The sequence below is a fragment of the Limanda limanda genome, chromosome 4 (genome assembly GCF_963576545.1).
Source record: "Limanda limanda chromosome 4, fLimLim1.1, whole genome shotgun sequence".
NCBI classification, from domain to species: Eukaryota; Metazoa; Chordata; class Actinopteri; order Pleuronectiformes; family Pleuronectidae; genus Limanda; species Limanda limanda.
The window spans coordinates 28,379,257-28,394,628 of record NC_083639.1 but is presented as its reverse complement, the minus strand read 5'-3'; the positions used below and the strand labels follow the sequence as shown (position 1 = coordinate 28,394,628).

General features: G+C 42.5%; 1 protein-coding gene across 1 annotated transcript in view; it reads left to right on the top strand.

Annotated features, from left to right (window-relative positions):
- Positions 1 to 11,806, top strand: part of grip2b (glutamate receptor interacting protein 2b) — a 170,675-nt gene extending 158,869 nt beyond the window's left edge. Inside the window, exons 16-25 of the mRNA XM_061070247.1 lie at positions 1 to 44; positions 1,365 to 1,509; positions 4,405 to 4,544; positions 5,304 to 5,498; positions 5,734 to 5,896; positions 7,766 to 7,880; positions 8,004 to 8,217; positions 8,312 to 8,502; positions 11,259 to 11,405; positions 11,648 to 11,806. The exon at positions 1 to 44 is cut by the window's left edge and continues 18 nt beyond it. Coding sequence (XP_060926230.1) covers positions 1 to 44; positions 1,365 to 1,509; positions 4,405 to 4,544; positions 5,304 to 5,498; positions 5,734 to 5,896; positions 7,766 to 7,880; positions 8,004 to 8,217; positions 8,312 to 8,502; positions 11,259 to 11,405; positions 11,648 to 11,806 — 1,513 coding nt within the window. The remainder of the gene's footprint in view (positions 45 to 1,364; positions 1,510 to 4,404; positions 4,545 to 5,303; positions 5,499 to 5,733; positions 5,897 to 7,765; positions 7,881 to 8,003; positions 8,218 to 8,311; positions 8,503 to 11,258; positions 11,406 to 11,647) is intronic.
- Positions 11,807 to 15,372: the final 3,566 nt, after the last annotated feature.

The window sequence follows — 15,372 nt, the reverse complement described above, 5'->3', positions numbered from 1 at the left end:
GGAGCTCGTCAAGCTGAAGATCCGCAAAGACGAAGACAACTCAGGTACAGGTCACAGAAAATGATGCTGCTGCTTATATATCCACCACAGCATCATCAGTTTAGACCAAGGTGCACTGACGGGGTTCGGCCACCAGGTGGTAGTGTTGTCCAGGGATTTCTGCTGCAGCTGTGAAACGTCTTCATCTTTGACATCTGTGTTCCTGCTGCTTCTTCATTGATCCCAGTGGGAGAAATGACAAATGATCCCAGTGTGAAGCAATAAAAACAGTAACATGTTAAATATATATTCGAGATTCAGGATCTTTGCACCATGAGGAAGTTGTCATCTTGTTCTCGAGGCTTCACGCTGCCGAGGGGCCGCTCCAGGCCACGGGGTCACGTGTCACCGGTCTTACGGCCGCCATCTTGGATCCGTGCAAACTCAAATGGTCAAAGTTGTGTGTCCGTGTTCCTCTGTGTGCGATTTGATGCGATTGTGTAATCATGTTAGATTATGACTCAGCGTATAATCACATTACCATCCCCTAGACATGCACCATCCACCATGCAAAGACCCCCACACACACACACACACATAAAACACACACACACAGATACACATTCACAGATTGAGATTTCATGGGACATGATGACAAGGCAGTCTTCGCCTGGTTACCATGGAAACTGCATTTCTCACTGGTGTTGTCTTGAGAGTTTTAACGTGATTTTGGAATGAGGTGTGTGTGTGTGTGTGTGTGTGTGTGTGTGTGTGTGTGTGTGTGTGTGTGTGTGTGTGTGTGTGTGTGTGTGTGTTTCTGTGGTAACATGACACAGTATCACTCTCATAACAAGTCTGTTATCATCCATTATTTTAAGCTCACATTTTATTCAATGATATTCGATGGCATTTAATTTACAAAAACAACTATATTAATTAACTATTACGTGTTAAACTGTTGTACTTGTGTTTATTGACAGTGTTGTGTGTTAAAGCTTCTGAATGTTACTGTCGATCATCATCTGTGTTTTAATCTGTCAACAAATAAACTGTGATAAATCTAGGTGTTAAAGGAATTCTGTGGATGATGGAAAATTCCATCAACTAGTGAACATGGAGTGTTTATATTGTGTGTGTGAGTGTGAGTGTGAGTGTGTGTGTGAGTGTGTGTGTGTGTGTGTGTGTGTGTGTGAGTGTGAGTGTGAGTGTGTGTGTGTGTGTGTGTGTGCGTTGGTGCGTGTGTGTGTGTGTGTGTGTGTGTGTGTGTGTGTGTGTCAGATAATATCTGTACTTTAGAGCTGATGCAGTGGAATATAACGTGTTTGTGTGTGTGTGTGTGTGTGTGTGTGTGTGTGTGTGTGTGTGTGTGTGTGTGTGTGTACCAGATGAGCAGGAGACGTCAGGCAGCATCATCTACACGGTGGAGCTGAAGCGGTACGGAGGCCCTCTGGGTATCACCATCTCAGGCACCGAGGAGCCCTTTGACCCCATCATCATCTCAGGCCTAACCAAGAGAGGCCTGGCTGAGAGGTGCACGCACGCACACACACACACACACACACACACACACACACACACGCACGCACGCAGTCTCTTCTCGGAAATCTAGGTTGCGTGACTTCCACGGTTTTCACATCATTCAGGATAGACTGGACATTCATACTTTTTGTTTTTGCTGCTTCAGCACCTGAACTTGTTTGATTCCTAAACACTCAGGTTGTGTTGTTGTTGCACAGATGTTATCTTTGCATCTGCAGAAGTTCATGTTTGTTCCACCTTTCCACTCTCTGATGCTTCACCGCGACTCATGAGGATGTGGATCCGTGTTGAAATGTGCGTGTGATTCCTGGAAGGGTTTATTTCCATCGATTAGTTCAGTGAGAGGAGGCGCGACTGTTTGACGTCTCTGGATCAAACGCTGTGGCTTCATAAAAAGCTTAAAGTTAGACGCAGGACATGTAAAAGACAGTGTTGTTTTCCACTCCTGTGAATGTGAATGTCAAATAGTTGAATAACTAATTACTGCACACAAAACCCAAACAGAGATACTTCCTGTGGCTGTTTCAGTTCATGTGTTCTGCCTGTAAATGAAGACTCGTCAAATGTGATTAGTCAAACTAGAAAGCTTCCAGCCCTTAAAATATCAGCCCCTCACCTACAGATTCAGAATATTCACATGAAGAATCCGTTCATGGAGATTAATAGATATCAACACCATCAAGATCCATTAAATATTTCATGAGAAATCAGTGAAATTGACAAAAAACTAAATGTGAAAAAGTGAAAGAATGAAGCAGCAACCACCTCCTCTCACCAGGTTTGGTTGAATTTGGTTCGGTGGCAACAAACCGAAGGGAGAGTGGAGAACGTTCGGATATCAGTTAGTGTCCAAAGCAGCAAAGAGACGATGACATAATGGTTTCCCTGAGTCATAATCATCCACTGGTGAATTCAGCTTAACTCCAGTTCACCACACAACGTTTAACTCACAGTGAAATGTCAGCTCTCATGTCCACAGCTCACGTGTCTCTCCAGAAAAAAACACACACTCAGCGAGGCAGCTTACAGCTTACTGCCTCCACACACACACACACACACACACACACACACACTCAGTGACCCCATTTCTTGCCGTTTGTGATGTAATTGTTCTATTTCCTGTTCAAAACTGTTGTCGATAGAGCACTTTGTCTGGGACCTGTTGGCTAAAAGCTCTATAAATACGTTGGTCTCAGCTTGACACAGAACAAAGTGCAGGAGCTCGGATGATGTCGACATCGAAGGGAAACATTCACACCGACCCGTTCCTGCTTCTTCCTCTCGGAGCGTCAGTCAAACAGAAGCTACAGGACACGTGAAGCCCAGGAACATGACACTGCTCAGATATTCGTTTACATCATGGACCTGTGAGATAAGAGCTAAGAGAGAATGAACGACAGCTCTATAGATACAGGAGAGTTTTACATTTCACTGCCGGTTGAAAGAACGCAGACATTGAAAGGAAACCTTGTTGTGACAATAGATAAGTAATGCGGCTAATTTGAATTGTTAATATTGAACTTAAATATGTAAAAAAAGGACAGTGTCACGTCAGTCTTTAGTTTGTTTCCTGTCCTGTGCAAGATGGACGACACAGCGCCTCGATCGCCCCCTGGTGGTAGGGTCATGAATACCGGCTCCTCCATGTTGTTGGAATGGACACGGACACATCTTTATTTAAGGTCTATGTATTTAACTAATTGGCTTGTTAGGGGAAGATTGTGGGTTTGTTTCAATCTCAAAAACATTTTAAATATCATTTTAAAGGGTCCTGTGTACCTGTACAACACTCCGCTCCATATACACTTACTTCACATCATATGTGATATGTGTTCATATACACCATATTGATATTATATATAATTTTATACAATAATATTGTCTTTTGCACACTCTGTCTACATATTCTTAGACTCATAGTATATTATATTACCTATTGTATAGTCAAATACTTATATTCATATTCTTGTTTACATAAGTCTATATACACATATTTATACATGTGTACATGTTATAATTACTATTATTATATCACCATTATTATTATATATACTGTTGCTGCCATTATTACCATATACTGCTTTTATATTGGTATAATTACTATCATATATAAATATATATTATGTTATATTATATACTATATATACTGTACTATTCTCATATACTGTCTAACAATACCATTACCATCATATCATCAGTACTTTTACCATCATCTTGCCAATGCACCTTATCTACCTATTTTATTGTATTTTATCTTGTGCTTCTGTTTTTTTATTCTTTCTACCTCAATATTTTTAATTTTATTCTATTGTATTGTGTTTTATTGTATTCAAATATACCGGCTGCTATGACAACTTAATTTCCCTTCTGGGATGAATAAAGTACTCTATCTATCTATCTATCTATCTATCTATCTATCTATCTATCTATCTATCTATCTATCTATCTATCTATCTATCTATCTATCTATCTATCTATCTATCTATCTATCTATCTATCTATCTATCTATCTATCTATCTATCTATCTATCTATCTATCTATCTATCTACCTACCTACCTACCTACCTACCTACCTACCTACCTACCTACCTACCTACCTACCTACCTACCTACCTACCTACCTACCTACCTACCTACCTACCTACCTACCTACCTACCTACCTACCTACCTACCTACCTACCTATCTATCTATCTATCTATCTATCTATCTATCTATCTATCTATCTATCTATCTATCTATCTATCTATCTATCTATCTATCTATCTATCTATCTATCTATCTATCTATCTAAAACTCAAAAGATCTACAAGAAACACACAGGCACCCACAACACCATTGTGTCCCTGTTTGTGTGACTGTGTGTGTCGTCCTGTGTGTGTCCAGGACGGGAGCGATCCACGTCGGGGATCGGATCCTGGCGATCAACAGCGTGAGTCTGAAAGGCAAACCGCTGAGCGAGGCCATCCACCTGCTGCAGATGGCCGGGGAGACGGTGACTCTGAAGATCAAGAAGCAGCTCGACAGCGAGAGTGAGTTTCATGTGTTTTATTATTTTATCGTATAGTTATTAGTGTTTAAAACTTTCAACACAGCAACTGTATTCAAACTAGGGCTGGGCAAGTTAACTCGTTTTAATCGAGTTAACTCAAGTGATGAGTTAACTCGATTAATTATTTTATCTCGCATTAACTCAGGTTTGATTATTTATTGTTTTATTGTGAAAGTCAGGCTTTTATTTTGTGAAAGTCTGTTGCTGACTGCTGCAGAACAGGAAAAAAGAAAATAATTGGCGGATAAACAATCGAGTTAACTCATCACTTGAGTTAACTCGATTAAAACGAGTTAACTTGCCCAGCCCTAATTCAAACTGTTTCATGTTATGTTATATTTAATTGAGCTTTCTTATATCATTTTTAAATATGGAAATACACATTTTATTATGTTACTGTATATTTTATCTTATTGTTCTGTGTCCTTTTTGAAAGTTTATGCTACTTAACTTGCTCTTTTGAAAGAAGCTCTCCGGCAGAGGTTTCTCACAGGATGTTATTTATAACCATCAAGAGAATAAACATCTTGAAATCTTCAGTCAGTGTCTTTTCAAGACTAAAATAGTCAAACGCTTTACTCAACTCTCTGGGGGTTTGAGCAGATGATCTAATGTTTCCTCCTGTGATGAAGTTTCAAAACCGATCGAAACCCTCTGACCCGTCTGGAAATAGGCTCATTGTCTTTCGGGTTTCTTTGTTCTCTAAATTTAAATCCAGCTTCTTCTCTCCAAGACTCGGAGGAGAGGAAAGCAGCGGATGTAGAAGACGCGACGGAGAACGAGCTGAGCGACCCCGACGAGGACGACTTGACGGACAGCCAACAGACCAGCAAGCTGTCCGAGCTTTACTCCACCACCATTCCCAGCGTGGACTCTGCCATGGAGTCCTGGGACGGCTCGGGGCTGGACGCAGGCTACGGCAGCCAGGGTGAGTGCTGGACTCACACGAGCAGACGGAAAAGGTCAGAGTGGACACAACGCTCTGAAAGGCCAAAGAGCGAGCGCATGGGAATTCACTCTGACACGTGGGACTTGGTCTGGTGATGCTCGTCTGTCGGCCGAGCCTCAGGAGAAGCCTTCGTAAAAACACTTGTGAAGCTGAGTGATGAGGTTTTAGTTTTATGAAAACTTTTATGTACGTGAGACCCTTCCTCCTCCTGCAGGCACGTACAGTAATCAAGCTGTGGGCATCACGCTCCACCCGCACGAGTGGCGCAGTGCGAAGCAGCAGCAGCAGCGCAGCGCCACGCCCCCTCCTGGACACCGGAAGAACTACCCCTTCAGCGATGGAGGGTTCAGTGAAGACGACTGGGACAAACCACCGGGGTACGACTGAACTTGGTTTCACATTCTTACACTACTAGTCATGTGTCCTGTGGATTCATGAAAGAATACTGTATAATTATTGATCTTCTCATTCAGCAGCTGTTTGTTCCCGTTCAGTTTTGTGTGGCTTGAAAATCCGACATTTAATGTCTGCATTGATTTTGTCAAAGTTACGTTATTGTAATGTAGATTAATTGAACAGGTGTAGATTTAGATTCTAACACTTATTTAAATCAAAAAAATAAAATGGAGAAACATTAAAAATATACCAAATACAGGTGCCGACGCAAGTCACAGCCACCCAACACTGTATTTGATGTGTAATTTGACTTTATGGTTCTGCCCATGTCCCATGCACAGAGGTGTCAAAAGTATTCACATTCATTACTCAAGTAGAAGTATAGATACTAGGGTTTAAAAATACTTTTGTAGAAGTTGAAGTATCAACTCAAGCTTATTACTTAAGTAAAAGTGTAAAAGTACTGGTTTCAAAACTACTTAAAGTATAAAAGTAAAAGTAATGTAAGGGGAAAAAAATTTCCATTATGGACAAACTCTTAAGCCGTGTCTCAGGGGCCTATAGTGCACTACCCCCCCTCCTCCAATTTTTCTAAAGGCCATTATGACTATAATGTTATATTCAAATGTCATGTTGAAAAATGTGGGATGCACTAGGCTACCCGTTTGAACTGCAAATATGCCCATTGAAAATTATAAAATTTTATTACAATGCAAATACATATATTGTTGGAGGAGACCTTTGGACTCAACACTACCAATAATCAAACTTGACTATCTAGAGGAAGTAAAAGTAGTAACAAGGTCGTGTTGCCTTTTTTTGTGTGTGTTATTGAACGATGACAAACCGGAATGAAAACAAGCCAAAATTAATTTTAATTAAATAGGAGTAACAAGGCTATTTTTTAAATGTAAGGAGTAGAAAGTACAGATATTTGCTTGAAAATGTAAGAAGTAGAAGTAAAAAGTCGTCTGAAAAATAAATACTCCAGTAAAGTATAGATACCCAACATTTCTACTTAAGTAAGGTAACAAAGTATTTGTACTTCGTTACTTGACACCTCTGCCCATGCATTAACATGGAGAAGCCTGTGTTTATGATCTATACTTCCGCCAGCCACCAGGGGGTGATTAAGATGATTTGGCTTCACTTTCTGGAGCTGTTATGTCGTCCATCTTTATTTATAATCTACGGCCAAAACATACCAAACCAGAGTATGATCCTCAAAGGACTCGTTTTTACTTCAATGGAGTAAATGCTATAAGTCACTTCATCTCATGTTAGAATTTAAAGTAAAACCGGCTGCGACAGGAGTTTGTGTGGAAGTGCAGAGTCGAGTGGTGAAGTGAGCGATGGTGACAGCAGATCTGGAATCTCTGTGTGTGCATAGTTGTGCGTCAGGATGTTAAGCCTTGTGGGGATGGCAACGTTTGCTGGGGTTATATAACACTGCTGCGGGTGGAGGGGAAAATCATTTGCACAGTGAAAGTGAACTAATCTGGTCAGTCGAGGGTATTCAGCGTAAAAAAAAAGATTACTCATGTTAGATTTAACCAGAACGAGCAGTCCTGTCATGTCCTGGCAACTCTCTGTGTCCACAGCGGCTTTGCTGTTAACGCTACACTCACGCTATAGAACATAAACAATATAATGAGGAGAAAGTTATGCTTAGTTCACGTTTAGTCTCATGACAAGACAGAAAACGTTCATGTGATGGAGAAAAAGCCCAGAGACTGAGAGACAGGTCGACGGAAAACGTGTTTGGTCTTTCAAATATCCACCCTAGTGAGTCAGCGTGTTTTCTTGAGCATCTTCACTGAACTGAATTTGTGTTCTCGTTTATGCGACAGGTTCATCGGCCAACCGCCGGACGGAATTCTCCTGGATCCCGAGGACAGTTTCTGGTGTCAGGCGCTGGAGGACCTGGAGACCTGCGGCCAATCAGAGCTGCTCAGAGAGATCGAGGTCAGTCGGCACGGTAGCATCCGCGTCCTTCATCCAAACGGTCAAACTCCCAAAACCACACATTAGAAATAAACATAGGTACTTGCTGTTAGGTTCAAAAACCTAGTTCATGTGTGTGTGCAGGCGTCCATCATGACAGGCACGGCCATCAGTCTGGGCGTGGACGGCGTCAACAAGCCTCCGCCTGAGCCGCTGCTGAGCCACAACAGGATGAGCCCACTGCGGAGAAACTCTCTCCTGCACCAGGGGAACCTCCTGCACCAGGGCACGCACCTCCACCAGGGGGCCCACCTGCATGAGGAGGCCCACCTGCACGAAGAGGCCCAACTTCACCAAGGTCAGTGGTAGATGCGACGGAACCAAACTTGATCGGAGGACGCTCCTATGCTCGCTGATATACTGTCAACTACAAACCTGTGATTTCCCCTCAGAATCCCTCCTGCGCCAGGAGATCCATTTCAACCAGGAGGCGCTGCTGCACCACGACAACCAGTCCCCTCTGCTGCACCACGAGCCCAGACCCAAGGCGTCCCTGAGGGTGTCGGAGAGGACGTGGGAGTCTCGACGGATTAAAGAGGAGATGCAGGGCATTCTGTCCCCGACGCCTCTGGAGCTGCACAAGGTGAGTTCAGAGCAGTGAGCGATCCAGTGAGCGGGAAACAGAAGGGAGCGCTGCTTTCCTCAAAAGATCAACTGGGGGAAAAGGTTTGAAGAATGCTAAAAGGGTTTTTAGGATTCTTGTTGAGAGCTTAGTGAGAAGATCCGTCCACTGTCATGGCTGGAACTCGGGTCAGAAGAAGCTTTTTACACTGTTCTAATTTGAGGGCAGGTTGTTTTTTTTGAACATTCTTTTTATTGAACATTTTCAGAAATTATAACAGTCCAGCACAGTACATACAGATTATATGAAATATATAGCAAATCCAAAATACATCTACAGCAATGATCTCAAAAGTCCTACTTAGGTCTTACATTTCAGGCAGTTGCAGTCTGAGCTCCCAGGTACCTCACCACTTTATCAAACTTAGCTGTAAAAAGGTCATTCTGACCGTTGATACGAAATCTTAGTCTTTCCAGAGAAATACAATCTAACATCAGAGACTTCCATAGATATATTGAAGGAGGTTCATCTCCTACCCATTTGGTCATTACAGCTTTCCGGCCCAACATAAGCAGAAAATGTACAGTGTTCTTATGTGGTCTTAGTGATTCAGGGATACAACCCAATAAACATAATATTGGATTAGGCTGTATTTTCTGTTTAATTATCTCACCAACCTCATCGCATACATTTTGCCAAAACCGTTGAATCTTTTCACATTCCCAGAGGCAGTGAAATCTTGTCCCTAAAATAGTTTTACATTTTAGGCAGTTTGGAGAGGCCCCTGCTGTGTATTTACTATACATATAAGGAGATATATAGACATTTTGTAGGAATTGAGGGCAGGTTTTAAAAATTCCTTTCTCATGCCAGTGTTCCTTTCGGTTTCTCTCCCGGCACCGTGATTCATTTTTGACGTCATGAAAGCAACTGAAACTGAAGCGTTCTCTCCGGCTGTCTTGATGCATTACCTGCAGATAAAAGGTCGCTGGTGCACGTTGTTCACAAGATGTAAAAAAAAAACGTTTATTTCTGTTTAAACACCAACGCCTGGAAATTCATAACGTCTCACAGAAACAAAAAATGAGCTTGTTCACCCAGGTGTTATGTTTCCATCACTGTCTATCAGAGACAGATCCGGTTTCATTTACCACTTGAATCCATTGTCCATGCAGACAAAAGCCAGATGTTAGTGGGTGTTAATGGTTTTCTTCAAGCTATACAGACAATCTGATTCCTCCTGCTTCCAAAACACAAAATGATTTCTACCAGTCCTGCTAAAAGTTTAGTCTAGTTTATCAAGTGTGAAGAAAAACATGTTTTCAACTGTTGTGAGGAGGAGTTATGTAATGTTCCTCACAGATCTGAGGTCTGCCAGCGGCTCGGCAGCAGCAGGAGACAGTCTGTCCACGGCACCGGGACATTTCCCCCCCCAGCCCGAGGGTTGTTTGGGTTCTGAACATTCAACAGTAAGGAGTCGGAGGCCTCTCAGAATCATAAATTTACGACTTTAAGTTTAAGAGTCGTGACCAGAAACCATCACATGATAAAAACGGTTCACAGCTGGAATAAACCAGCGTCCCAGTGCTGCTGATGACCCGTCCGCCACCGACCTCGACCTTCAGCTGCGTCCACTTCACAAGGCCGTAAAAACCACCTCTCCAGGAATTGTTTTTGTGAGGAAGACGTTACTTGTGTGCACCGCAGGGTGTTGTGTAACAAAGTGGGGAATGTACTGCTCGTCTGCTCTGTGCGGGCCCGGCACCAGGAGGAGAAAGACATTTGTTATCCAGGGAGAAAGTACATTAAAGTGAATCCTCGGCTGGTTCACTGATGGACTCGTTGGCCGTCCGCCAAAGTGTTACAGTCTTTAAATGGTGCCTCATTAAAAGATCATGTAATATTCATACATCGTGCGCTGCCTCTCCAGCTTTTTTGTTAAGCCCGATTCCTCAGGAGAACATCTGGTCCTCATTACTTATTGTAAAAATATCCCTTTTGCATTTAGCTCTTTGGCTCTATTGAACGGTTTGGAGAGGAAGCCGTCATGCTTCAGTAAAGTGATGCAACATGGGTGAAACTGAACAGTGGATCATTAAGTAGAAACACATAATAACACAAGGGGCTGATTGTTTAAATAATTGATTCTCAGGATCTAAAAGCCTCCAAAAAAGTGTTTAGATTTCATTTTCAAAGGTCGTAAATGTTGTTTAAGTTATTGTTATATACTTCAGGTAGGTACTGAATAAATGTTTGATAATAAAAATGTATATTTCTAGGTCATCAGACTTTATTACGTAGGATTTAGGAAACTGTGCTTTTTTCTGCTTTTTTAAATCAGGAGGATTTTCTGTCACTTTAAGGGTGAAAGTCAAAAAAAAGGTGGCAAAATATCCTGCAGCCTTTTCAGCTTGTTCAGCTCTTTCAATTTGCTATTTGTGGAAATGAGGCTGTCAAGACTACAGAAATAGTGACTTTACCTTTTTTGCACAGTCTCTGTTTCTTTCTTTTCATTTTTCAGAAGAACCGGAGACATTTTGAAAGATTTACAATTGAGTGACAATTTAGAATGATCTTCATCTAACTGTTGTCTTTATGTGACGTTCCTGGTATTTCCTAACTGAACAGAAAGTAGTCAGTCAGTTAGCTCTAGCTTGTGTTTGTTTTTTTTTAAATACAATCTCCAAGTATTATTCCTCTCTCTCAAGCAGCCTTTGTTTTTCATTCAACTAAATTGAGTTAAACAAGCACGTTTTCCCTCGTTCCTCTTCCCGCAGGTGACGGTGATAAAAGACCCAGAGAGCGACGACTTTGGCTTCAGCGTGTCGGACGGTTTCTTGGAGAAAGGAGTTTACGTCAACATGATCAGACTCGATGGACCCGCTGACCGAGCCGGGCTCAGACCCTACGACAGGATCCTGCAGGTAATGGTGAGAGCTCCACAACAGGAGGAGCAAAGGTGGTGCATCAGCAGGAGGAAATCTGGACTTCAGATATTAGCTCCAAGGATTTTTACTTTAATGTGAAATTCAGTGTTGTCATTATCAGCAGAATTAACCAAACAGGACCTAAGATGTCATCAGGGAAATATCGTTTAACCAGAGTCGATTTCTGTCGTTGCAAGTCACAACCTGGCGATCGAACCATTTCCATTTTCTCCGTCCAGGTGAACCACGTGAGGACGAGGGACTTCGACTGCTGCCTGGCGGTGCCGCTGATCACAGAGGCAGGAGACCGACTGGAGCTGGTCATCAGCCGCAACCCGCTGGCCAACGACGACCCGGAGGACAATAACAACACTTTGGACCGTCCACTAGACCTGTAACACACACACACACACACACACACACACAAGGACAAGGAGACGGATCTGCAGACACACACATCCGCTCTGTGTCACTCAGCCAGGAGACAAAGTGGTGGAAACTTACTGTATATCTGGAACTGGCCCAAACACACACACACACACACAGACACACACAAACACACACACACACACATTCAATCCAGCAGCTTGCAATAATCCTGCGAAAGCGAGGCCAGAAGAGAAACCCCCGGAGGCTCCGTGACGACTCGGCTCGGACGCCTCGTTGCTGCTCGAGCACAAACGACCACGAACCTGGGACGTAGAAAAAACAAACATTTTAACTGATACAGATTGTTGTTGTTTTGTGTTCTTAAAACAAACCTGAAATTTGAGCAAAAATGATTTCAGCTGCGCTTCAACGTGAGGCCACGGCTTCACAGGAAGTCCCAGCGCTGATGGTTCCAGACGAATCTGCCTTATTACACATTCACAGGAATTTTCAAGTGCAACCGAAATGATGCAGAGAACATGGCCTTGCTTAGGTTTCAGATTTAGTTCTGGGTGTTTTTTACATTGTGTCTGTACAGATGTGGCCATATTGTTGCTCACGTTCTGCTCAAATATTCCGGCTCCCGTGCAATTCCCGAGAGTCGTGTCCTGGAAAAGGTGGAGCTGTTTTTTCCAGGTGTCCAGTCCTGTAGTCGTACTTCTATATCAGACGTTGCACTTCTATATCGGATGTCAAGTCACCACGCTGCTTCAAAAAAGGAAGAAAATAGGGTTTTTGCCATGTCCACTGGCAGCTGTGGTCATTAGATAAGAACTTGTTCTACCCCTGAATGTGCTGTGTGTAGCACTTCTGAGAAATCCAGTAGAACAGGAAACAGGGATTGAGCTTTACTCTATAAAAAAAACACAGTTAAAGCTTGTGAGCTTGATATAAGCAGATGGCAGATGAAACGAAAAGCCAACGTGTTTATCCAACTTGGTTAATCTTTACATTAGAGAAACAAACATGTTGCATAACAATATGTTGGTAATACCCACTGGCAAACATCCAAACTGGCCTGGGCAGGAAACGTCAGCGCTTAAGACCAGTGATGACCCGTGAACACTACACATCTCCTAGCGAGCTTAATGTTGAAGAACTGCGATGTTTCTACATCTTCTACAAGATGCAGTTTAGCACTGATGCTTCCCACTTGCACTGGTAAAACTTTCAGGCATAACTGAGCAAGAGCATCGTGGCTTTTGCACATTATTCTAAGATTAGAGTCACAAAAACAAGCAACTTCATAACAGGAAGTAACAGGTTTCCAGTGTTCTTTAAAGGAACAGATACTCACAATTATCACCAGTACAACAAGATACAACAACATCTTTTTTTCAAATGCTACACACAGCACTTCCAACTGGGGGAATCCCAGATAGAGATGACGGTATCGTCTGCAAACAGTGGGACTGGATCTGTCAGGTGAAGATGAAGCACCAAGTTGTTCAGACTCGCAGCGTGTCACACACACACACACACACACACACACACACACACACACACACACACACACACACACAGATGTGTTTACATGAGAGGGCCAGTATGCTGTGTGTATGTGACTCAACATTTGTTCATGTTCCTGGATGTTTGGATTTGTTTTAGTGCTGAACTGGGCGTGTCAAAAAATACAGTACACAGTACGGTACAGCGTACAGTATAGTATAGAGTACAGAATAGTACAAAGTACAATAACACATGCACTGAGTCTGAAACACCCCCCCCCCCCCCGATTCACTAACCCTTACTTTACTATAAAGAGATTCTTACTTCTTTCAACTACATCGTAACTTCACAGACGGTTTAAACAGGTACGAACTGGAACTGCTGCCAAGAAACCACAACGTTATAACCAGTTACCAGCAGAATCAAGTGTATGATCTGATGGTGAAGGCCTACATTGAACCCATGTCTTTAATTTCTGAGACATCATGTTTGGCTTTGGACGATGTCTCATTCAATCCAGCACCTTGCAATAATCCCACAAAAGCGAGGCCAGAAGAGAAACCCCCGGAGGCGCCGTGACGACTCGGCTCGGACGCCTCGTTGCTGCTCGAGCACAAACGACCACGAACCTGGGACGTAGAAAAAACAAACATTTTAACTGATACAGATTGTTGTTGTTTTGTGTTCTTAAAACAAACCTGAAATTTGAGCAAAAAGGCTCATGGGAAACTGCATTTCCCATGAGCCTTAGCAGCTGCTGCTGCTTTGGAGACAAAGACTCACAACCCCTGTATCAATTCCAATGCTAAGTCATTGCTGTTCATATTAATTCTCTCATTAATGTGATTTTTTCACTTTAACAAGTTTTAACCTCTATTATGAGACATTTTGCATTTAAAAGACACAGATGCATTTGCAAATATTTTACATGGACGGTAAATCCAAGTAAATTTCCTGTCCATCCACGTCTTTAGAGACAATGTGTGATGGACCAGGTATCTCCTCCCTCTCTGCAACTATGGCGAGAAACCAAATTAGTCTTTTCTGTCATTTAATGACTATTCTAAACCCCCCATCTCTCCTCTAACTCGTATTTTTATCTGTTTGGTAACGACAGATTCTTCCACTTCTGTCACCTCCTGTTTTTCACGGTTTTCTCATGATTCCTCCCAAAAGAACTTGTGTGATCCCAGTGTGGATCAACATTAGCTCCCGTCCCACTGCAGCTGAGCTCATGTGTTAATGTGACAGAGGGAGAACACACACAGGTCAGAAGGTGACACATATGTGGCAATGGAGAGAACTCACAAAGTGATGTGTGTGTGTGTGTGCAAAAATGTGTAAAAACTACACAACACACAGGAATAAAACACGTGAGAATGTGTGAAAGAGAGAAGGAGGGAACGGGAACAATCACAGCTTCTGTTCTCTCGCTCTCTTTCACTCGGGTTGGGTCTCTCACTCTTTCCTCACATTGTTACATAACACGGTTCGAATCCAGCTGCCCTCTCCGAGAACGCCCCTATACATGTGTGTGTGTGTGTGTGACTTTTTATATCGTCACCTGTGCAATTGTGTGTGTGTGTGTTGGTTTGTGTGTGCACTATATACATGTGTGTTTACATGTGTGCATGACTTTATTCTTTCGAACACGTTTTAACTCGTCTGAGCGTTTGAGCTCGAGTGTTAGCGTGAGTGTGTGAGTCGGAGCGAGCGTTAGCGGGTGTACATTTCATTGTACAGCGGTGATTTCTATCAGGGCCGTTCACCTGAAACCTGAAGAGACAGAAAACAGGAGCGACTCCGTTTCCGTGAGCAACCACAGAAGTTTTACATGAAAACAACACACAAAAAAAACTAAAGGGACTTCAACCTCTTTCCAAGCACTTACTACAAAAAGAGAAGCACACTGTTGAATACCATGCACTGTAAGTATTTTCATGTACAACGTTAAAAAAAAGAGTTTTTCTTACGCAAAAATCGAGTGGCCAAAAAAAATTGCGATGGGGAAAAAAGCAACAAAAGAGAGAGACGTTTAAAAGCCTTCCAAAGTGTTCTGTTGGTTTTCATGTATGTATGTAAATAC